This window comes from Pezoporus occidentalis, unplaced genomic scaffold (assembly GCF_034315485.1).
Source record: "Pezoporus occidentalis ecotype Australia unplaced genomic scaffold, CSIRO_AGI_Poc_V1 ctg4, whole genome shotgun sequence".
NCBI lineage: Eukaryota > Metazoa > Chordata > Aves > Psittaciformes > Psittacidae > Pezoporus > Pezoporus occidentalis.
In genome coordinates this window covers 21020332-21045016 of record NW_026915724.1, presented here as the reverse complement: position 1 = coordinate 21045016, position 24685 = coordinate 21020332, and the positions used below count along the sequence as shown (strand labels likewise).

Below are 24685 nucleotides of genomic sequence, written 5' to 3'. Positions count from 1 at the left end.
TGTCTTGCTTACTTCTGTAGCAAATGATGACTAGGTAACAGATTCAGCTTACTGATTTATGTCTGCATGCTCTCATTTTTTTCCAGGTAAAGACAGAATATGTTAAAAGAAAAGGTACAATCATTGTGGACGGACAGGAATTAGTAGCAGTCAGTGCTCTGGGAGATGGTAGCACTTTGGATGTGGAGGGGAAGCTCTACGTGGGTGGACTCCCCTTAGACTATGTGCCGAAGAATCTTGGGAATGTAAGAAGGTTTGGGGTGTTGGGGCGTCTGATGTTTTGCAATACTAGAATGAGTACACTGCATCAAACCCATCTAATTCAGTGTCCTGCCTCTGATGGGCATAAAAGAAGTACTTAGGAGAGAAACAACAAAAAGTAATGACCCTTTACCAGATAAATCTTTCCAGCTTTCTATGACTTTCTATGACAGCTCTTCATAGATCTTTTTTTCTCTCAATATCTCTGTTAAAAATGAACAAAGAATATAAACTCCTATATTTCATTATATAAAATAAAATATGACCTAGAATCTCAGGCATTTTGGTACCTAAGTCCTACTGCATTCAAATAGGAATTAGGTGCCTTAAATATCTCTGAAAGGCTGGGTTTAGCTGTCTTGAGATTAAAACATACTTTTTACACATGCTTTTAAAGGGTAGGTTTCTGTCGCCTTACTCCTTGTGCAGCCCATTATCTCGGGGAGGATTCTGGTGATGATAACAACGTTTCTTAATTCCTGGGCATACTTTTTTCACCTATGCTTTTTAACTGGATAATGGGGCTAACAAATATTTTAATGCTTTGAATCAGCAATTGCTGGAAATAGTAATGGGAAGAAATTCCAGTGAGTCTTTTTCCTGAATAGAATTCTGGTGATGTGTATTTGTAAAATGTACAAAATTTTTATTTACTTGTTAATTTGACAAAGCATATTTGGAACGCCTTTAATTGTTGAGTGTATCCCTGCTCACTGTGAGGGTGGTGAGGCACTGGAACAGGTTGCCCAAAGAAGAAGTGGTAAATGCTCTATCCCTGGCAGTGTTCAAGGCCAGGTTGGACAGAGCCTTGGGTGACATGGTCTAGTGTGAGGCATCCCTACCCATGGCAGGGGGGTTGGAACTAGATGATCCTAAGGTCCTTTCCAACCCTAGCTGTTGTAGAGAGTGTTTTTAAACTATTTATTTTAAGACATTATGTACATTTATATAAGTATAGGTAATAGTAGAAATTGAATTACGTAAATGTTTTAGATCCTGCTCTGTTTGGTTCAGAGAGTTTTTTATTTACTGTAACATCAGGTGAATCACTAAGAGAGCATTGCAGCAGTTTGTATTACACATTAACTCTTATATTTCAATATGCTTAGGTGACTCACAGTATTCCTGCCTGCATTGGTAACATGACTATTAATAGCAAACAACTGGACAACGAGAGCCCTGTCTCTATCTTTGCTGTGAATAAGTGCTATGTAACAGTGCAGGATGGTACTTTCTTTGATGGGAGTGGCTTTGTTGCTCTTGGTAAGTGTCATTAAATGAAAACAGTACCTTACTGAATTAATGTTAATGAAAATGTACTCTTTTTAGGTCTTTCTGGAACTATGTGTGTTTAATTGACTCACACAAAGAGTGCATGCCCTGCATATGTATTTCTGAGTCCCTTTACTCCATATGTGTAAAAGTGGTCATTTCTGCAAATGGTTATCTTCCACCAATGAAAGAGCTAATGATTCTAGCAGTCAGAACGAAATCAGTTGTTGTCTCTTTCTTCAGCTAAGTATATCCATGTTCATGATAAGGTCTGTTAAAAAGGCATGGAGACAAAAGACGTTGGGGACTTTTGAAGTAACATGAATGATTACGTTTGTGCTCTTTACTGTTTATTACAAATGAGATAAAATCTATTAAATCTACATGAATGAAAGAAAGCTTATTTGGAAATTTACCTTTTCAAGTATAAAATATGAATTAAGACTCTGGAAAATGTACTTTCTGCAAGGCTGTATCCCACCAAAGTAATTAGCAAGCTTTTTAGGTCTTTTAATGATGATGAATGTATTCTACTTTGTACTGTGGGTCACAAGTCTTCTATTAAAAGCTCATAACTTCTTTTCAGTTAGAGAAGGTTACAAAGTGCGGTCTGATGTGAACATCACACTGGAGTTTCGTACAACAGCAGTACATGGCATTCTCCTTGGAGTCAGCAGTGCTAAGGTTGATGCCATTGGACTGGAGATTGTAAATGGCAAGGTAGGCTGCCATGTGCTGGCACACTCATTTCACAAGGCTTGCTTAAAACTGGGAGGCTAGAACTGTTTGGTAGCACTAAATAGACACCAGTGAAATGTGATAGAGGTAAAATGTCTGAACCAAATCCCCACAGAAATAGTCTGGGACAGACTTTCCGTCTCAGTGTTTCTCATCACCTTCATATGGTAAAATGTGAGATTAGCAGAAGTCACTGGAACTTTTTACCTTTTTAATTAGTGTAATTTATGTTGGCTTGTAGCCACTGTGACCTCCTGTACTACACAACTTGGATGTTAGACCAAATATATACCCTCCTTATAGCTTAATAGTTTTTCTGTCATAGAGCTACCTTTGTCCTTGATAAACACATTGCATGTACAAAGTACACTGTTTTGTAATTGCTTCTTCAATATTCATGAGCAATTAATTCACTTTCTATTTCTACTGGCCATTATGTGCCATAGACCATTTAACAATCAATACATAGTTCTCCACTCATCTCCTGCATAAAAAATGTATATTTTATTGCTGTATTTCCTTTTCTCAGAAATGGCTCATTTTTTATTCAAAACTTCTTAGCTAGAGACAATATTAAATGTCACTGTTTCTGTGGGACATGCTTTTTCAGTTAATATTTACATATTAATCCTCACCACAGAGTTGAGGAAATGTCTACTGCTTTGAAAAATATATACATGAAGTAAATCAATACATGTATTGACAATGAGAAGTGCTTTCAGTCTATTCCTCTTCAATTAGATACAGTGGATGTTATTTCATATCTGAATTCTCAGCTTCTGTAAGAAAACTGCTTGATTTTTAATTGTAAGAAACATTGAAGTCCCAAGGGAAGTATATCCAAGCTGAACCCGTGGAACATTGCATGGATAGATTTAAATCTTTGATTTTAAAGATACTTCAATAAGGGCACACTCTATCCATCAAAGTAAACATTAACTTTGCATAATTACCAAACATCTATTCAGAAGGAAGTCTCTGCACCAGCATGATTGTGCTTTTATCTACGCAAATTAGTTCATGCATTCTTACTTTATATCTTTATTGGCATCTGGTTGTTTATACAGGTTTTATTCCATGTCAACAATGGAGCTGGCAGAATAACAGCTACATATGAACCAAGAGGCACAAATAGTTTGTGTGATGGAAAATGGCACAAGCTTCAAGCAAACAAAAGCAAACATCGCATTTCGCTGATAATTGATGGGAATTTAGTCCAAACTGATAATCCCTACATCCAGTCAACATCTGCAGATACAAACAATCCCATTTACGTTGGAGGCTATCCTGGTAGGTACAATAATATTTCTCTTCCTTTCCCTCCCTTCTGGTCTCGCTCTTGTAAAAATGGCTCTTAATGCAAGCACTCTCTCCCCGCTTTCTCTCCTCTCTCCTCCTTTCTTCCTCTTCCCCTCTCCCCCTCACCTTTTCTCTCCTCCTCTCCTTCTATCTTTCCCTCCTTACCTTCTCTCCTCTTCTCCTCCTTCTCTCCTTCCCTTCTCCACCCCTCATTCATGAAGTTCTTGATTGAGTTATAAATCATAGTTGCCATTTCCCACGTTGTCACTGACATCACTGTGTATTATTTGTGTATACTTTCTGGAGGACTGCATTTATATGTTGAGTGTGTTGGCAAGATCAACTGAACTTGTATCACTTTCCTACACAAACCTGCTCCTTAGTTTCTGAGAAGGATTTACTCTGCATGGTTTGTCTTTCACACTCTCTCTCAGACTTTACAATGTCCCTGCCTGTGTATGTTGAGGTATGGTTCTTTTGCAGTCAAATTAATATCAAGGCTTTTCTTCACATTCATCTAAGTAAGGTTTCCATAGTGGTCTTCTCTGCTTTATTTTTGCTGATGTTTCAAGTCAGGGGCTGTGCAGGCATAAGTCAAGCTGCTGAAGGTGAACATGTATTTCCTATGTTCTGTGTAAATTCCCTTCTGTCTGTCAATCATACTAGGATGATAAATAAAAAAAATAGTAACACAAAACATATATAATTGAATTACTTTTCAATTAAGTTGTGCTACTCATTAGTTGATAATTTGAACTGAGACAATGTATTCATTAAGAGGGTTGAGTTTTGAACATCATGAGTTTGGCCTTTATGCAGGCATACTTTTTAATGAACACATCAGTGCTGAGAGTAAATAGGCTTTGTATGGCTTTTGAATATCTTCGCTTTTACACATAGCATAAAATGCCCATATCCATTTGTCTCTGAAACAGCTGTTACAGTTTATCACTTCAGATATTTCCATTTGTGGAAGATGTGATGAGGTTTGAAGAGCAAACTCAGTTTTAAATATTTGGAAAGATTTAGGGATAGTAGCTTAAAATGCTACAGAACCTTCTGTTGGACAGGGTTTTGGTGCTTTATGAAAAATAAAGTAATGCTAATTAGGTAGATTTTGATCAATATTTGGTCTTCCTTGAATACCAAAGTGGCCTTATCAGCATCTTGTGATTTTTATTTTTTTATTTTTTTAAGTAAGGTATTGTAATACTAATTGTTCTTTCAGTGCTTTGTCTGTAAAGATTAGGGCTCGTAGGGAAAGGAGAAATTCTTCAGTTCAGTGAGTACTGCAGAAGCTGAATGAATTGACAGGTTGTATGGAAGAAGAGTTGGACTATCTTGGACTATCTCCCAACCTCATGTTTTGGATTGCTGATGGAGTCCATGACTGTGTACAGTTCAGCTTTGCTTCATATTCTGCCAGTTTCAATTTTAACTTGAAAGATGCCTATGTAGAATGCCTTTCTCCTCTCTTTTCCCCTCTTTCATCTCCCATTTTCCCCTGGGACAAATTATTCCTGTAACCTCTGCCCAAGTTATCCCAGTTCATGGCTTAGCTTGATGGCAGTAGTGGCTGTCCATGGAACGATGTCCCAGATTCCCAAACATGAATGGAACACGGTACTACTCAGGCATTGCTTTTATCTCTTGGTGGTGAAGGAGGACAAGCTGTTGAATAATAACCTAAGTCTTTGTATTGTTTCTTTTTACTGGAAATACAGTCTACATGTTTCACATTTGTTTTTCAGCTGATGTGAAGCAAAACTGCCTCACAAGCAAGAGCTCATTCCGTGGCTGTTTGAGGAACCTTGTGTTGACCAAGGGCCAACAAGCAGAATTGTTTGACTTCAGCAGAGCTTTTGACCTGCGTGGAGCCTTTCCTCATTCCTGCCCTGGGGCTGAGCACTGAACTGCATCAAAGCCTGTCTGGACTGAGAGAGGGGGGGGTTTGTTGATCTGTGATTTTTCATTCTCATTTCGTAATGAAGAGAAGAATTGGTGAGAGTCTACAACTCTTTGATTTTCTGGTTGTTTTCCAACTCAGGTCATTTATTTTTTTTTTTAGTCAGAAGCTTTATGTCTGCATTTTAACTAAATGGTTTAAAAAAGCAAATACCTCTACTACACTGTTAATGGCATTAATTGGGTATTTTTCTTTTGGGATTTTTTATTAATCAGTGTTGATTGCTTGACAGTATTTCTTTTATTGTGTGTTGGCCGTTTTAGGAAAAGGTAATAATTTTGGACAGCGTAATAAAAATGCAATAAACTGTTCATTATTTCATGTAGTTCAGTTGTCCGTACATTTCAGTTAGATAAAGACAGAAGGCTAAGAAGTGAAAAGTGGAAGTGGATGTAGTCCAGCAGAGGGTGCAGGAGACTAAAGCATAATTTTGAAGGTCTCTGATTCACAGTCAGGTTAAAAGACTATTCTTATTTATACTTTCTGTGGTAGCTCCAGTCCCTTTTACTTCTGCCTTAAATATTCAGTGCTTCCTACCCCCATTATAGCCACATCGTCTAGAAGGATTATGATCCTGTTTATGCTTTCATGTAATCAGTTGCAAGACAGGCAGCAACTCCACAGCACAGAGATGTATATCAAATGTTGTGTTGGTGAAGAAACTATTTGGGTCTTGTTTGGGAACAAATATGTATTTTGGAAATGGGAACTAATGCATCTTTCCTCTGAAACAGTATTTCTTAGAGGATACAGGAAAGCACCTTTGATGCTCTGCGATTCTTAATTCACATTCATGCTAGTTTGAAAAATATGGTTCAAATGAAAGCAGTTTGTCACTGATTTCAATGAGGCAAGATTCCAACCAGTGTAATTTTGTACCTCCACTTGAGCAAGGATGACAGAAAGTAGTCCTTGGTGTAGCTAGCTATTCAGGTGCTGTAACAACAGAGTTGCTTTTAAGACAGATTCACCACTGCTTTTTGCAATTCCTGTCACCTGCTTCTATCCAAAAACCACGTGTTTAGATTTGAAGAGCTTTCTTTGTCAGTATTGTTTTTATTTTTGACATGGATACAATACAACAGACACATTCTACTGTACAAATACTCTTACGTGTGGGTTTACTTCAACAACACATAACATGAGGTTTATAAGGGAAACGTACATACAAACATTTTGCTTTGATTAGTGGCATTGTATTATTTTCCAGAGAAGACGCACATTGATGGAAAGCCATTGAAAAATAAAAATTGAAACACAGTATGTATTTTGTCTATTAACCTCAAGATCTGATCTCATAAGGTTCATATTACAAGCAGTAATTGAGGCAACATGTTTTGGATAAAATTTCATCCATATCCTTGAAATATGTCTTTCTTTGTGGTTTCCAAATCTTTTTTCATAGAAGGAGAAACATTTTATCAATGTATAGGTCTAGTGGAGTGGTGAACTTAATAATAGAAAGTTTTGGAACAGTAAACCTCTATGCCAAAATATTTTTCCTGGAAAATGTAGAGTGAGGTAGTTAATATTATACGCAGACACAGACACATTTGCGCACACACAGACATTCTAATGACATTAGATGCATAAAGAGGTTAGAGCATTCCAGTCTTTTTCCAACACCTCCTCCTTGCAATACATTCTCTCTCTCTCTCTGTTGATATGCAAAATGCTGTCTTTGCAGAACCGTGGAGTACAAAAGTGGTTGAGGCATCTTTGGAGTTTGCTGAAAAAGTTTCTCCCTGCTTGCTACCGCTTTCTTATTAATATGCATGTATGTTGCTTTTTGTTAGATGACAATCCTATTATAACTTTGTTTTGACTTCAACTGCTGTTAGAGGAACAAAATTCCCACTGCCTCCACTAGCATTTTGAAACTATAAGGCCTAAATTTGAGACCTCATATTCAGAAGTGTCACAGAGATTGTTCAGTTTGTCCGTGATATATTAAATCAAGTTAGTGCACCATAACAACACAAAACAACTTAATGTGTAACAGTATTAACCACAGTACACATGGGTCATTAGGTCCATTTGTATCAAAAGAGTATTTTGCCATTCTGTTTCAAAGACAGCAGGTATTTGACCGTGCTGTATTATTCAGGGCATTGTACGTAGAATCTAGTTCATCTGCTAATATGCATGTCTTATACAGTTATAGGCAATTTTAGTATAAAACAAATGTTCATGGGGTGGATTCCATGACATCAAATTTGGCTTTCCTAAGTTGCAAAGTGGTAAAAGGTGGAAGTCTTCCAAAAGCCCCTTGTATCCCATACAGAATACAGTGGGATCTACTTCAGAAATAATTCCGAAGTCCTAATTTCAGGGTCCAGAACATGCTGAGCAAGTTATGGTGTGAACACATGGGTGCATTGTACTTTCCCTTACACAGCCATTGCGAACATGGAGTGAAGTGAGTGGGCAAGACTGAGGAGGACAGCGTATCTGTCTGAAAGTATTGTAGAAGGTTCTCGTTTGCTATGACACTTCAAATTCTTTAGTTAATGTTTAGGCTTTCTGTATAGTCATAGAAGCTCTTTTGTTTGCTGTAGGTACAATTATGCTTAGCATTTACATGATGCTTGTCAAATTCAAAGCACTTTCCACATAAAGTCCCTTTTCTGAGTTTGTCCTTCTTGGATGTGTTTATAACTTCTGATCTGCTCAGGGAATTGTTTGGCTGCATCTGAGAGCAGAATTTAACTCAACTAATTCTCATTTTATCTTTATAAGGGAAGTACTAGTCCCATTTTATACCTAAAAGGCAGCATAGTAGAAAGAGTTGTTCACTTCCCCAGAGGGAACTAAAGGGAATCAAGAACAAAGCACTTGACAAAACCTTTATGCTTAGTTCTATGAGCAAACCACAGATCTACTGTTTCTCATATACTTAAAATAAATAGTTGTCAAAGTAAGCAGTGTGTTTTATAATGCCACTGCCCCAATCTTTTCCTGGCTGCAGATATGCCTCCGTTAGTGTTAAGGAAAAAAAAAGTAAGTTAAAAATTACAGTATTTTAAAGAAATGAAATGACAATGATGCAAAATTTTATAGTAAGGAAGAGAGATTGGATTTGCCCTCTGTAGACGTTGTTGTTGCTGGTAAAATTACTGATTCAGTGTTGCTTTCTCACACTGAACACTAACAGTGAAAGTTATCTACTGGAGAATGCTTTGAACCAGAAGTAGTATTTCTAGAACGTAGCACAGCTGCAGCAGAGCATCACAAGTTTTGGGCTTTCTCTTCAGGACAGTGTACTTTATGTTCACCTGGAGGACTTGGTTCAGACTGCTTTTATTTTGTTACGTGGTAAACAGAGCACTAGCTTCTGCCTGATATGTGTGTCCAGGTGAGGAGCAAAACCCGCTGCTGAGACTCTGAGTGAGTTCATTGTGCAATATCGTCACCCAGTGACAGGCACTGCAGTGCAGTTGAAGGCATCAGTTCCCATTTTCTGCATAAGACAAAGACGAAAAAAATACTTGCCGTTTTCCAGAGACCTGTGATTTCCTTACTGAGCAAACATGCTTCAGTTCTGTAAAAGTATAATCCAGAACAAAAGGGTTAGGTGAAGAATAGTGCTCACCCTTGTGACTGGCTACAGACTTGGCTACAGACTAGGCATACTGTCTTACATTTGCTATGCTTCATTCCCAATGCAGTTGTGGCCCACTGTTCTTTCTCCAGCCTATGTGTTTTCATAGACTACACGCCATCTGTAAAAAGAGCTGCTATTTGCTATGTATTTGTAAAACCCCCAGCACAACTGGGCCTAGTTTGGCTGTAGTTTTAAAGCCCCAGTTTGTAAATGTTAAATGAGGGTGTTAAATCCCTCTGCTTATTGGAAGCTTTTTATTCTCTATGCTGTATTTTACAAGATCCAGACAAAGATCTCTCATTTCAGTGCGGCTGAATGGTATAAAAGTTGCTTACATCTTAAAGCTAAAATAAACAAAAGAAAAATAGGTTACAAATTAAGAAACTATAATGTTTAACAAAAAAGGTGATGGCTGTAAGTGGCACCATTAACACATATCATATTATTATGGCATTACACAGGCTTAAATTTGAGACTATCAAATAAAAGATAGAGTCAGGGGAATATGCCCTTCTCACCCAGCATTTGTCTCCCAAACCCTGTGTATGTCACAGGGGAAGGAAGGATAAAATGTTTTGTGGAGCTACAATTGCACACAGTAATGTGATCCAGACAGACAGTTTTGGAAGACTGGTACATGGTGAACATACATGGAGCTGTATAGCTGTTTATGCAGTACTTCTTCCTCCTGCTTCCCTCCTCCCCCAGCGTCAGGTATTCATGAGGACTGACTGAGAGACATAAATATTGCAATAATGCAGACTGTACAGGTTTACTTCCAGTAGAAAGGTTTGATTTTGTCACACAGCCATGTCTTGGCACTGCTGCAGGTTGAGTGCCTCTCTTCAATGCTTGACAGATACCTTCTTCTCTTCAACATCTCAGTGACACTTCTGTGTTACACTGTGGTCTATAGTGTTTCATACATCCTTGGATGCTACTGGATTCTCTCACAAAATTCAAGTTCTAACATCAGGTCAGGAAACAAACAACTCCGGTTGTTTTCTGTGCACCGTACCTTGGTCTGTCCTCCTTAATTCCTGGGCTAACTGGCACAAATGTAATCTGTATGAAAGTGTAACTGATATGATATTTTCTGATGGCCCAGAAGTTGGAGTGATATTGCTCATACCAAAAATGGTGACCATCAGTTGGACAGTACGGTAGGAAGGAATGATGTTCTGTAGCTACCATTTTGTTTTGTCTCTGGCAAGAGCTTCTTAAAATGACAGGCATCGCTCTTGCCCATTTGGCTTTTGTCCAGTACACCACAGGCTTGTGCTTCAGCTTGCTTTTGGTTTTATCACCCATTCTGCCTGAGGGTTTGCACGGTAAACATCTAACATGTGTGCGTCCGGATCCAAACAGTGTTGACCTGAAACGGGAATCCACAGCATGAATCGTAGCATATTCTGAGCACATTAGTATATGGGAAATGATCATAGAATCACAGAACAGTTTGGGTTGTAAAGGACCTTAAGATCATCTAGTTCCAGCCCCCCTGCCACGGGCAGGGGTGAATGGTGTTAAAATGTCCTTGAATACATCTTTGACTTGTACATAGGCAGCCTAGTTCAGTGTGTCCCGCTAATATCTCGCCTGGATACAGGCAGGGGCTTTGGTAAATTTGTGACTGATTTTACTCACTGAGAGTCATGAATTCAGTTTCACTTCCAGGCAAGATGTCCTGCATTAAACTGAGTTATGGACAAGACATTTACTCAAATGGTGAACAAACATTGTGGCTTCTTTAGAAGCATTAACAACACTGTTACTGTAAGTGCCACAGTATGGGGGGGGGGGGGGGTATTTCTTTGGATTTACTGAGCTGGAATTGCAACTCTCTGACTTCATTTCTACACCATTTTTAAATTCTGAAAAAGTAGTTCTGTAAACTATGTGTTCCCATCCAGCTAGGGTCTTGCAAAGAAATACTGGGACTACAGCAGCTGCTGTTTTTCTGGTTAAAAAACAAAAGTCCTCCTAAGTATCGCCATTTGAGGATTTTGTGAGGTGGTGACTGGGAGTAAGAGTTGGGTGGCTGGGGAGCCCCTACTGCCTTTGCAGGCAGAGGGGAAGAGGCATTTGGTGCCTCTTAATTACTTTATTACTTAATTGAGTAGTAAGACAATAAATTCTTGAGTTAAGTTGATTTGTTGGACTTATATTGCATTTACACTGGGTGATAGAGCCATTTAACTGGGGAGGGTACACTGCGGTGATACAAAGGATTATGGTAAAATTCTTGTGCAGTTACTTACAAGGTCACTTGGGTCCTAATGATTTTACTCAGATGAAAGCAATAGAAATGAATTAATGCATAATCAGTAGCCTAAGGTACCCTGAAAGATCTAGGACTATAAAAATAATTTTAAATGAAGATGAAAATTAAAAGTCTAGGTGTTGGAAAGAGCATGGTGGGAATACTCAGGATAGTTTCACACGGCTTTTAGGATCTCCTATTTTAGCATTGGTTGGCTATCCTCTTTAGCCAGGCAAAACAAATAACTAATCAAATTTAGCTTTGTATACCTTCAGTAATAAAGAGTTTTCTTCTGGACTGCTGCTGAAGCAAGGCTGTGATATTTCATGATGATTTTATAGAAACTGTTTAGAACTGAATCTAGAAGAATTAAGGCATAATCTAATCAGACAGTTGACAAAAGACTCCAACAGAGCATCCAGAGTTTTAGTATGAAAGGAGAAAGAAGAGAGTCAGGACTGTGCAATATCAAATTAAAATCTGGGTTTTGACCTTTAGGCCAGAAACTTGTGTGGCAAGCCTATGTTGTTATTACAAAAATATCACTGCATGAAACACGGAAGAAGACAAAATCTGCAAGGAATTTACAATCTAAATAAAGCACATGGATTAGTATGAGTATATTACACAAATATATGCAGGGGCTGAATTCTCAATTCTGTGTTTTTTCTTTGGGGGAGGTTAACACTTAAATACAGAAAGGAAGAAATAGGTCTTGGGAAAAGGCTTGACAGCGAGGTGGAATGTGCTTGCAAGAAGACGACTAAGGGTCTCTTAACCATGGAAAAATTCTCAGTTATGAGAGTAAGAGAGGAAAGCGAAAGGTCAGATGAATTTGGCAAGACTGTAAGGGGTCCTGCTGACATCAGCCATCAGGTCACTATCCCCTGTAGGGTGCCCCTCCAATCACACTGGAGTCAGAAGAAATTGTTATATTGATTTTGACAGCTTTTGGGTCAGGCTTCTTTCCCACAGATGGACTGGAGGATAGGAGAAACCCAGCTGTGTGAAAGCAGCACTGCCTGAGGACATTAAGGAGGCTATGGACATTCCAAATTGAATTTTCAAAATGAAGACGTACCTATATTTCCTCCAATTTCATGTAAACTTTGGATCTGGCCTCTCATGTTCTGTGATGATCCGTGGCTAGGATGGAAAAAAACTTTAGTTTGTCTTTCTCTTATAGCCACTGCTTTATCAGCTGCCGTCTCTAGTAAGCTAAAAATTGGTATTTTTTGCCCCTGTGAACTTACTTATCAAAAGAATGGACTTCTACCAAATGCAGCACTTCAGAATACTGAATCTGCTATAGAGATAGATTACTGTGTTGCAGTTACATAAACCTTCTATTATTTATTTCATATTATTTATTTAAAGAACAGAATTACTTGGTAACAGGGAAAGACTTTGAAGAAAATACTTTGAGATACAATTTACCATTTCTCCTAACTGTTAATAATTATTATTTTGCAAAAAAAAAAAAAAATAACATTTTATTGGCAGATGTAAGACAATCCCTCTGGGTTCTCTATGGAGTGAATCTATAGAACATATATTTTTAGTAGTGGCATAACAGAGGGCAGATTGATTCTCTATAGGAGCCAAATATTAAGTACAATATGAAGAATAAAGTCAATGGTTATAGTTTCTTTGACCAACATAACCATAAATTATCAATTTTAGATTAGAAAAAAAGTTCAATAGCACAATAAGCATTTGAAAAGGGAACAATCTATTCATTAATGGTTCTGATATTATTGTTCAGGAAAAACAAAACGTTCTGGTTTACCCACCTGTTTTCACAGTGGAATCGAGCCAGGATGTCTTTGGCTTTTGTTTGGCTGTTGAGTTGAATTGCCATAGAGACTTTTGAATGCAGTGGAGCATAAACTCTTATCACCCCCTCGGGTATGTCAGACTGCAGGTATGGGGGAAAAGTGACAGCTCCCTAAAAACAATATTCAGTAGAGTAAGTCTAAGGCAAATACTGCTTTTGGTCCATTCAGAAACAGTCTGCAATTCTTTTTGAGTTTGCTTGCAAAAATCACTGCCCTGGACTCGATTATTCAAAAAACATATTTATAGTCATACAGATGCAAATTTGTAGGTACGGTGTAAAAAAATACAACACAAAGATCAAATTTTTTGGTAAGTATGCCATAAATGCACATAGAACAAAGTAAAGCCCTTAAATTTTAACTGCTTACAGTAATATTGAGTCAAGTTGTTATCTGACATTTTAAAAATAATTTCTGTTCACATTGGTCAGTGAACCAACTTCCTATTTAAAAATACATAACAATTATTAGCAATATCTACTCTTCCTTTCAAAGATGAGATTCTCCTGGGACATGAAGATCCAGCTCTTTGTTTCTGCTTCCTATGGCTTGAACTAGATCGAAGTGTATGTACAGTAAAATATCAAAGTACCATATGGTTTCTGTTAATTTGAAATTTGACCTTGAATAGGGTTCAAATGATCATCTATGAAGTTTATGCACTCTTCCATGATTAATGGCAGATAAATCAATTAGCAAGATTTGCATTCCGGTTCTAATCCAGTTAATACCATGCTGAACAGAGCACAATGGTCTCTCCAGTCTCTGTCCCTGTGTGATTTAGAATGTCTGAGACCTGGGGATTGTGTTAAGTGCTCTCAGAATTCAACTTAGTTATCCAAACGGAGTTCGCCTCCAATTTACCCTTCATATTTCAGCTACCTGAGATGGCTACTCTTGTTTTTATTAGATGCAAAGCCAATTTCGATCAATGAACTTCTCTTCCCAAAGGTGCAATGACTGCAGTAATTGACTATCCTCAGAAGCTCTCACTGTATTTGTTCCAGGGTGAATACAGTTTTGAAACACAGTAGTCTACACCACAATTTTAAACAAACATCTCTCTCTCCATCTGCAGCATGAATGTGTGTCCTACCCACAATATATTTCAGTCAGTACTGATGAATAAATTCTCCAAAAAGCTGGATTAGCATGGATTCACAATTCATACATAGGATTTCTTTTAATTTTTTCCTCAGACACTCCCTTCTGCATTTTCTCTGTTGTCTGTATTAAGTGGCTTCTTCTCTATTGTTTGTAATCACTTATCTCATTCTTTCTCAATTTCTTTTTTCTGTTACTCCTCAAGACTATTCTTCAATAACTATAGAGACCTTGACTAGTTCTTTTAAACCTGCATGGAAGATTCTAAATACTTTCTCTCTGGGTTATTAAAGGTTAGATACCACATGGAAAAATTACATATAAGCTGTTACAGGGAGTATATATGTTGTGCATGTGTACGTAACCTGCTTTGTTGCCCAAATTGTATGTTACACCTAATATATAAGTTGCTTTTAGGTGTATTGAAGTAGCAATTCCCCAAGCAAGTTCCTAAACTACATACCTAGGCAGTAGAGAAAAGTTGGTGGCTTTAAGACCTCCAAAGGAAGATTTTTTGTGTCAGACTTCCCAAAGTCTGAACTGCACCTAGAGCTCTTGAAGTCCTCAAAAGTATTCACCTCTCTGCTCTATTTCAGTAAAAAAAACACTTAGGCATTTAAGATTTAGTCCCAGTTTTGATGTCTGTTAGGCAAACTGGAAATAATTCTGCCTTTCCCACATTTTCTCAATCAATTCCCAAAGCTTTGTCTTACCAGGATGTTGGGCTGGAAACTCGGATTTCAAGCTAGCTCCTAAATCAGCTTATTTTGTATGTCAAAATTTCCTCCCCCCCACCTCCAGAAGCTTTTATGAGGTAAGAAAGGAGGGAGGCTGGTTAAAGCTACACTTGATAAGTTTTTACCACACCTCTGGTCTTTCAGGTCTCTCCCGTTCCATGGTTTTTCTCCTCAGAAGTTTTCTTACTCCTTTGTCAAACATCAGCTGCCTTTTGCTGTTGTTCATTGCTGCTTCATTCATTTTTCTCACTTGGGAAATCAAGAAGGATGGGACCTACATGGAGGAAACTAGGACTAAGCATATACAGTAATTTTTCTCCCCGTAAAACTAGTGTTGGGGCTTTAGAAAGGCACCAAAATTTCAGCAGTGAAAGCTCTATTCATTCCCAGACAGTACATGTGATTAGGAGGTCCCTCTAACAATTAACCCAGTTATTCCTTTGGTGAAACTGTAGATCATCTTTTATACCATGTGAAACTTTTAGTGATATTTGCAGTTATAGGAACTTTATTATGAGGTAGTCTTTGCAATACCCATCATACCCTCCGTTTGGAGGAAAGGAGCCAAGACTGTCATCTTCATGCCAACCTTCTGAAGTCCAGCAGGCAGGACACACTTTTAGCCCATATTCTTATGGACTGTATTTTAAGCAGTCATTTAATCTCATTCATAGAATCAAAGAATGGTTTGGCTTGGAAGGGACCTTAAAGATCACCTACTTCCTCCCGCCCTGCCATGGGCAGGGACACCTTCCACTAGACCAGATTGCTCAAAGCCCCATCTAGCGTGGCCTTGAACACTTCCGGGGATGGGGCATCCACAACTTCTCTGGGCAACCTGTTCCAGTGTCTCATCACCCTCACAGTAAAGAATTTCTTCCTGATATCCAACTAAATCAGTTTAAAACCACTGCCCCTTGTCCTGTCCCTACATGCGCTGTAAAAAGTCCCTCTTCAGCACTCTTGCAGGTCCCCTTAAGGTACTGGAAGACTGCTGTAATGTTTAGACATCTCACCTAGACATCTAGATTAAATCATTCTCCTGTGCATTCTTCTGTATAAAAAATGGTGCAGGATAGGTACCTCCATAGGGCAATTTGTGCTAAAATGAATGTCTTAGGTGAAGTAAATCTCTGTCCAGAGGTTCTGTCACCCTATCTCATTCTAGATATCTCATCCAGTTTTCAAAGAATAGCTAACTTTCTTATAGGAAGATCAGTTTACTCTTATTTATGCAGAACAAAACACTTTTCTGTATTGGAGCCATAAAGAGGGAACCAGCATTACTCACTGTCCACAGGATGTCCTGGTACCGAATTAAAAGCCGCACAACATGTGCTGTAGTGGCAGCTGCTTGCATTTCTTGTTGGTTTGCCCGTTTCCCTTTGTAGATGAAGAGGTTTGGTGCAACAATCATAGAAACATTCCACAAATTCATTTTATTTTTTCCTTCATTAGCAACCACCTTCTTCAGGAACTGAAGAAAGGCCTGGAAAAACAACACTTTTTATTCTGAGTCTCACAAAACACTTCTTAAACGCAGCATTTGCAAACATAAAACATGCTTGGCTCGAAAGCTGTTATATTTGCACTTGGAGATGAAATTTAGGGGGTTTTGCGTTCTAATTTGGTTTACTGATATTTGCTGGCACAACCATCTGTGTCAATCATAGAAGAATAGTGTTATGAAAATATACACTAATAAATTATCTATCACTTAGAGCATAATCCAAAATATATAAGTCAAGTACAGTGTCTGCACTAAGGCTCTGAATCCTGTAGGAGAGGAACAAGTATTATGATTGAACAGTTAATTTCTTCATAGACTTCAAGGTTCCCATTTTGATGTATCCGGTCAAGGCTTTTTATATTACAATCACCAGGGTGATCAGCCTCTCTTCAAATGTACACCAGTCCCATATGTGATATAATATGAAGATTTTCTGCCAGCAGCCCCCAAACTTTTATTCTGGGATAATGAAAGCAGAAAGGGCTCAGTGGTTGCTCATTGACGTCAATTCTTGACAAAGGAGAAATTTTCTTTTTGGGTGTTTTATTTAGAATTTCGCTTGAGTTGACTGAATAGGATGGATTGCAGCTGGGGTTAGAGGTGGGCTCTGCCAATGAGTCCTTTTACAACACTGTCCTGGTTTCAGCTGGGATAGAGTTAATTTTCTTCCTAGTAGCTGGTCCATTGATGTGTTTCAGATTTAGTATAAGCATAATGTTGATAACACGCTGACGATATAAGTTGTTGCTGAGCAGTGCTTACCCGAAGTCAAGGACTTTTCAGCTTCTCATGCCCTGCTAGCAAGGAGGCTGGGGGAGGGCATAAGAGACTGGGAGGGGACACAGCCAGGACGGCCAACCCAAACTGGCCAAAGGTATGTTCCATGCCATATGGTGACGTGCTCAGCATATAAACTGGGGGAAAGCTGGCCGGGAGCCTCTGCTTGGGAACTGGCTGGGCATTGATCAGCAAGTGGTGAGAAACTGCATCGTGCATCACTTGCATATTCTATTATATCATTATTATTATTATTGTTCCTTCCTTTTCTGTCCTACTAAGCTGATTTTATCCCAACCCATGATTTTTACTTTTTTCCCCCCAATTCTTTTCAAGGAAATGACAAAACTCACAGATAAATCATTTCACAGTGCAGTGTCTGATCTCTGACTGTTAGGAAAAAAAAAAGTGTCATTTAAAAGTCAAAAGCACCACAGATGGCAGGTGGTAGCAAATTAAGAGCTTACCTTGGCTGTGTCTCTATTGGCCTCAGGAAGCAGCATGATCAACAGATGCAAAGCTTGTAGCTGTAACTTGATCTTGGAGATTTCTAAGAATATGAATAATTAATATTTTTGAAATCCCTGTTGCAAGTTTCTAAAAACTGTGCTGGTCAGCAGTTCTAGAAACGCAGCAAACACTGCCTGGTTGAGACCAGCATGTTTAGGTCCATTTTCCAAATATAAAATCCATTCAATGAGTGGGTTTTCCCTCATCATATTGGGTCTTTATCATGAGGGGTGACAAGGCTTTCTATTGGCAAGGAGCCAGTAGTTCTCAGTACTAGACAGTTTCTCTTTGATATGATGGTCAGAATATGCCACAAATATGGAACAAGTGTTTTCCCCCTTTCAAACTGAAATGGAAACTTGTTTTCAGAGAATTTTCAGACTAATGTTATTGAGTAATTTGATGAAAGCTTGTGCCATTGGAGTGGAGATTAATTGCTTACAGCTTAAAAGGTATTTGTCGCAAATCTAGCACTCTAGATAAATATAGAGCTTTGTCAGTTACAAATGCCGTCATGTTTTCACAATTAGTATATACTGTTGTTTTGCAATGCTCACTAGAAAAGCTAGGGTGAAGAAGATGGGAAGAAAAGCTCTGTCATTTGCTTCCACTCAGAATGACTGAGAGTTTTGGAGACAGGGTGCGAGATATGGGCAGCATGTCTGTGGTAGGGAGTAAAGCAGACACCTCCTGTTTAGTCTTCTCCTCCAAACCGCTAAGTGATAGTGACTGCATGCAGCCTGGGGCTCACAAGGAACACACTCAGGTATGTGAAGGTTACAGAACGGGTTACCTCCTGTGTGTTTTAAACTACCTCATGGAGACACCGAAAACTTGGCTGCAACCAGGTTGTTAGTTTTCTGTACTGATTTGCATAATAAATTTACCATCCTGATAGTTTTACTCTGTCCTAGCTCAAGTGAACTTACAATGAAATCAATAGGCATGGCAAGGTACTACTGCATTCTTCCTGGAGAGGAAATGAACAAAACGTACTGAGAATGAGAGGCTGTATGTACACTGAAAACAAAACCCAACTGCCTGACGTTTTCTGTGATCACACGTATCTTTGCACAGATATTCTGACCTCAGCACAAACCTTCAGAGAAACAAAACAGATCCAACAGAATATCAGCTAAAGGGCAGTGACTTGACTTCACCTTACAGAAATTTTCATTTGTGAAATCTATATTTCATGAGAATCAGGGTCTAAACATGAAAGTCATTCCTCAGCTATTGTTTGCTCACAGGTTTCCAGTCTTTCATTAAACTGTTATGTCATTCACATGAGTCTATGCTATTACCTAAAGGCAGACTATTTTCCATTTGAAAAGGAAAACTTGCAGAAAACTTAAATATTTAAGCAATGTACTCGCTACTTCAGAGAGAGAAAAAGGTGTAATGTCTACTATTGCATTTTATCTAGATGAGTCAATACTAACTCCATTTCCACATACTTTCGACTAGTGTGATGAAAGCAGGCAGATATTCTACTGTGAAAAGTGGGCTTGGGAGTTCTCTTATAAACATTTTCAGCAGTCCTGCTGCATCATTATTTCGTACTTGGTCCCAGTCAAAAGTGTCTTCATAAAATTTTGCCTCAAGTTCTTGATGGAGATTCTGAAAGATAAAAGGAACATCTGACCTTTAATCATTGCTTCTGACCTGGCAGTTTGAGATCACTTCAGAAATCCCATTACAAACAACAGGCAGGTTTACATTGCAATTCAATTAAAGTAGCCCTAAATCACTATGGTCTAAGTACAGCTGCATGGAGTTCAGAGCAGGTTAACAAGTCAGGTTCCTGGGGATACTTTGCAACCAAGGCTAAATTTGGTTTGCTATAGTTACATTTCTGCTGGCAACCCATTTAAACAATTTTAAAGCAAGACAATTTTGTACAATATCTTAGATGGAGTAACAAAACATTCAATTAAATGGGATTTTTAGCATAATTTTTTTGTTTGTTTGTTTTAAAACACTCTCCAGGTGTCTCGACTTCTAAATCACAGAGGAGTGACATTTCTTCTTCAGTGCCAGTGAGTTTGCTAGATAGTCTGCTGGCATCTGAGTCCATGGGTCCTGAACAAATGGCTTTAAATCCAGGTCTTCCTGGCTTTAGAAGGATGTTTTCTTTCAGGTTAGGTATAATTAGATTTGATCACTAAATAAAAGTATCAAACCATTACTGTCAGAAAACTACCACTTAATACATACACGCACCCCAAAACCACAAGAGAGTAAAAGAACTAAGACAACAGATTATACCGTTTTGGTGCCCATTTCAAACTCTTGTTCTCCAATGTTAGCATCTTGATCTGTAACAGAGGTCTATTTAGTTCTGGAGGGTAGCTAATCAGTGTTTCATACACGAATGTGAATTGGAAAAAGTACTCAGTGAGGTTCCTAATAGGAGCAGAATTTAGCTTCAAACTCAGATCACTGTTTGGAAATACAAGCTCCTCAAAAATTTGTTGGGTTAATAAGCTTGAAAGATGAAATTGTATTATAAGGACATCCATAAATAATGCAGCTTTCATAGTTATTACTGGCCAAACACTGCCTTATCCATAGAAAGTTTGTTGCTGCTGTAGGTAATGTTCAGGTTTCAGATCATGTTTTTGTCAAATGTACCTTAATATTATGCAAGAAAATTTAGTCCTTTCAGACAGAAAAGCTTCTAAAAATGAATTCCATTTACCATGTCTCACATGAATGGAAGGAAATTACATATCAAATATGGTCACACATAATTAAGTGGAATGGTTGGCACAAAAGGAAATAGAAAGTCATTCAGGATTTGGTATATAATGTTACAATCTCATTCTTACTATCACATTTTACTGGTTGTAATCTGGCTATCTCAGCTTCCTTTATATTTGCAGCCTTTTCACATAATCCATACAAACACCTGGATTAAATTCTCTCTTGGTAACTGACTGGAAAATGTGGAATAGAAATCCTCCCCTCATCAAAAGCACAAGAGGACAGAAAAACTACCCCACATTTTTCTGCTGAGAACTGGGGAAAAGCCATAGGAACAGAAAGCAAGATATTTGAAACATAAGCATTTTATATAATATACATATCCACAGGGCAAGCACATATGTACATTTGATACTCTCCCCCTCCCCCATATGCAGCTAAGTACTTTTAAAACATCTTTTTTCAATTTTTTTTTAAATGTGACTGATCCTACATTAGACTGTCATACATTTTTGGTTCACTGGAGCTGTTGTTACAAACTAGATTACAGAGGAAAACTTGTATTTATTTCTTCTATTCTTTGTTTTATAGAAGAGTAACCTTTAATCACTTCCATATGACTTTTCTTTCTCCAAACAAGACTGAAATGATATTGGAATGCTCTCAAATCCTAATGTCATAATAATGTACGAAGGCTTTGAAGAATGAAATCTGGATCTGCTTTGAAAAAAAACCCTCTCTCGCTTGTTGGCTTGTTGGACAGACTTAAGTGAAGCCAAAACTCAAATAATTTAAAGCTTTCATATGGGCACTTTAACTTACTACCCAGTATACATATAAAGTCATCTCTCACAGCAGCTCCCTGGGTATAGGCTGTCAATAAGAAGTGAACAAGACACAGTGCAGTATATGCGAGGAATACAAAAGTAATTTAATTAGAGCACAGCCCTGCTGTGTAATCTCTCCGGAGACGTTGGAAAAAGTTGAGATTGTGTGAAATAATGCTTTAAGAATTTGTAGGAAAAAATGAGGAAGCTGAAAAGCATAGGCCAAATTAGGAGCTCCCTTTGGCAAGATATAGCACTTAGCAAGGTGCTGGGTGCTTTCCTCAATCCAGAGTCAAAGGGAGCTGTAAGCTACTGCCTATCCTTGGTGTTTCATGTAATGCTGCTTTTCCTTGATCAGTCATTTTGAGGATCCCCAGCCTATCAACGTTTAGCAATCCCCAACATTTGTGTGGCTGCCAGAATGCAGAGACTTCCTGCCTCAGAAAACAGGACTAGCCTTCCTGAGGGTGAGAAAGTGGGAGCTGGATAAACTGTAAGAAGCTTGTTTTCCTAATTTGCCTCTGCCAAAGGCTTCCAGCTCCTGGAATCAAGTTAGTCTACAGAAACAATTGCAAGCATTACTGCACCACAATAAGTTATTGGGTACCAACTTTCCTGTGTTCGTAGTCTGCAAATAGCTTGTGAAAATGCAGTACTTTAGGCTGCCAAACAGTGAAGCAGGCCAAGTTTCTCTCACTTGGAACATAAAATTGTAAGATCACAGATGAGAAATGAGAAATAAAATGGCATAAAGGTTAAACTGACATAGAATAAGATCTTTATCTCAAATACACTCGGTTTAGTAACTCTGGATTTATGAAATAAATTAAAACAGAGATAAGATCACAGCAGTTTTGGACGATAGATATAAACTGAAAGGATCCCTCAGTGTTTACTGGAGCAAAACGGCATTCAATGTCAAGTCTGTGCTTTATGTAGAGCATTAACAAATGCAAAGCAATAGATCACAAGTTCTGTGATTTATTGGTTCCCAGGAACCAATATGACCTTTCACTGGTAGGAATAGAAATGCTGAGCTACACAAATCCGTATTTTTGTGCAGTGTGAATTTGCGTGTGTTGTATTGTTTTACATAGAGTCTATGGTCCAGGAGACAGAAAACTGGCACAAGCATGTACCTTGACTCTGGAGGCAGATCCAGGAACGCGTAGAATTCCTTCAGTTTCTAAACCTGTTTCCTCAAGCTTGAGCAGCAACTAAAAAAGAACCAACAAACGCCAGGAAAATACTCAGAAGCAGTTAAAAATACTACCTATCAATCTAGGTATCCTTGGAACTAATTTGAAGAAGGTATATTTCTATATAGATAGAATATATATTTCTATATAATTTGCTAATGAAAACAAGCCAGCTCATGTGAATAAACCTTCCTAATTGTTTCTTCATATTCCTGACCCTGAAATACAGAGTATGCAGAGTACAGAAAACCAATAATGCAACAGGCCCCTTTGTCCTTGATTTGAGATTTGGCAGTGCTACAGAACAATTAATACATAAACGTATTAATAAAAGGGCAGATACACTGGGTAAAACACAATGGTGTTTTGAGAGAAAATTAACCTCTGAGGAATGTTTAAGTCTTTCCTCAAGGAGCACAATGGAAAGGTCTATAGATAACATACATTTCTGGGAACTGAGAACTCAGATTAGAAAATGATCCCAGGATATTTTATTTTGAAATTTTTGTGAATAGAGGAATAGGCTTTCCACTTTCTTTATTAAAAAAATAAATATGCTTTGATTTAATGTAATTTAGAACAACAACAACAAAAAAATCATTTCCTAGCATTTATTCATACAGCTCTGGGTTTTCATCACTACCTCTGCTTCCTGCCCCAGCTTTTGGATCCTTCTAATTTCCCATGGTATCTTGACAGGAGAGCTGATTGCAAAGTCATGTCATGTCAGTCTTTCCCCTGACACTCCACACCACTTTCTCTTTTGTCAGTATTTGCAGGGAAATTTGTTGTCATTTTGATATCATGTGTAATTGTATGTGTGCTTGTGTTTGTGTACCTCCAAGACAGCCACTGGATGTCATTGTATTGTCAAATGACTTACATAAATGACATCTTGTAATGCAAATCTCAGTGAGAAGATACTATTTTCATTCTGGAAATAGTAGCTAAGCTATACCTACAGTTTAAGGTCATGTGAAATTAAAACACCTGAGACAACTCACCTCTGCTTCTTCTGCACACAGACACAATTTTGCATGGCTCTTTAATGAGAAAGGGAAACAGAAAGCCAGATATATGTTTCCTGAAGTTTCCTGTATGGTATGATGTAATTACAGAAATTGAAAGGGGTCCCCACCACAGATAAAACACACAAAAGGAGCAAATTCTGTCTTCTTGCCACAAGGTTTTCAATCCACAACACACACACAGACAACCTGCAGACACCAACTCTGTAAAGCCTGCATCTTCATTTATCTGATGACTGGTTTTAAGTGTCAATGCAAACAATGGAAAAGCAAATCTTGGTGGCAGAGCAGGTTGAGTTACACTCACTTTTTGGAAGATGAGGGGAACTTTTATTCCAGGAACCTTCTTTTGATCATTCTCCAGCAGTACAGTGAGAGGGACTCCAAACAGGCCATTTTCTTAAAAATAATAACAACAAAGGTGAAAAACAGGAAACACAGCCTCGTACATGTCTTCTTTGCAATGTTGAGCAGCACCCAGGTGGCCACCATGGGGATGCCACAGCACGATACCTCGTCCCCGCACCCTCTCTGCACGGTTCCTCTTCAGCTCCACACCCAGCGCATCGTAGAAAGCAGTTAGCTCAATCAGGGAGAGATAGCGGATCTTCTTCATGTCTTCAGGAGAGAGGTCTCCAACTTCTGTCAGTCCAAACCGGCTTTTCCGTACAATGAATTTCTACAGTAGAGATGGGTTGCATCTTTATTTGCACAAAAATGACAGGAAGTGATATTTTTCTTTTGAAAGAGATAACAGTATGTGATTGGTAGTAATACTAGGGTAGACGGATAATACCAAAGAGTTGAACTACAATACAGTATATTGGCCCAGTATGCTGCTATAACTTGCATCCATCTGAAACATAAAAGTGAGCTTCTTGCTTATCATGTTCCCTTGAAGTTTGACTAGTAAATGGTGCTGGGGCAGTAATATTAACCTCATTGCCTGTACTCCAGCTGGGACAAATGAGCTGTGTGCTACTTAAACTTTGCCCAGTTTCAGCAGGATGTAACATTTTTCTCTCTTTCTGCCTCCCTCAGAGCGT

The 24685-nt window shown here is 38.4% G+C and overlaps 2 protein-coding genes across 4 annotated transcripts in view; one reads left to right on the top strand and one right to left on the bottom strand.

Moving 5' to 3' along the window:
- The window catches only part of LAMA1 (laminin subunit alpha 1), a 101924-nt gene extending 96063 nt beyond the window's left edge, over positions 1–5861 (top strand). Inside the window, exons 59-63 of the mRNA XM_062632959.1 lie at positions 87–245; positions 1371–1524; positions 2120–2253; positions 3339–3561; positions 5322–5861. Of these exons, the coding sequence (XP_062488943.1) occupies positions 87–245; positions 1371–1524; positions 2120–2253; positions 3339–3561; positions 5322–5482 (831 nt within the window). The 3' untranslated portion in view covers positions 5483–5861. The remainder of the gene's footprint in view (positions 1–86; positions 246–1370; positions 1525–2119; positions 2254–3338; positions 3562–5321) is intronic.
- A 3916-nt stretch (positions 5862–9777) lies between these two features.
- ARHGAP28 (Rho GTPase activating protein 28) overlaps positions 9778–24685 on the bottom strand; it is an 80065-nt gene continuing 65157 nt past the window's right edge. For all 3 annotated transcript variants that reach the window (XM_062632955.1, XM_062632957.1, XM_062632958.1), the window contains 10 exons: positions 24153–24318; positions 23947–24038; positions 22552–22629; positions 19337–19499; positions 17837–17919; positions 16374–16571; positions 15213–15356; positions 13197–13351; positions 12485–12549; positions 9778–10515 (listed from right to left, as the gene is read on the bottom strand). In XM_062632955.1, the coding sequence (XP_062488939.1) occupies positions 10424–10515; positions 12485–12549; positions 13197–13351; positions 15213–15356; positions 16374–16571; positions 17837–17919; positions 19337–19499; positions 22552–22629; positions 23947–24038; positions 24153–24318 (1236 nt within the window). In that variant the 3' untranslated portion in view covers positions 9778–10423. The remainder of the gene's footprint in view (positions 10516–12484; positions 12550–13196; positions 13352–15212; positions 15357–16373; positions 16572–17836; positions 17920–19336; positions 19500–22551; positions 22630–23946; positions 24039–24152; positions 24319–24685) is intronic.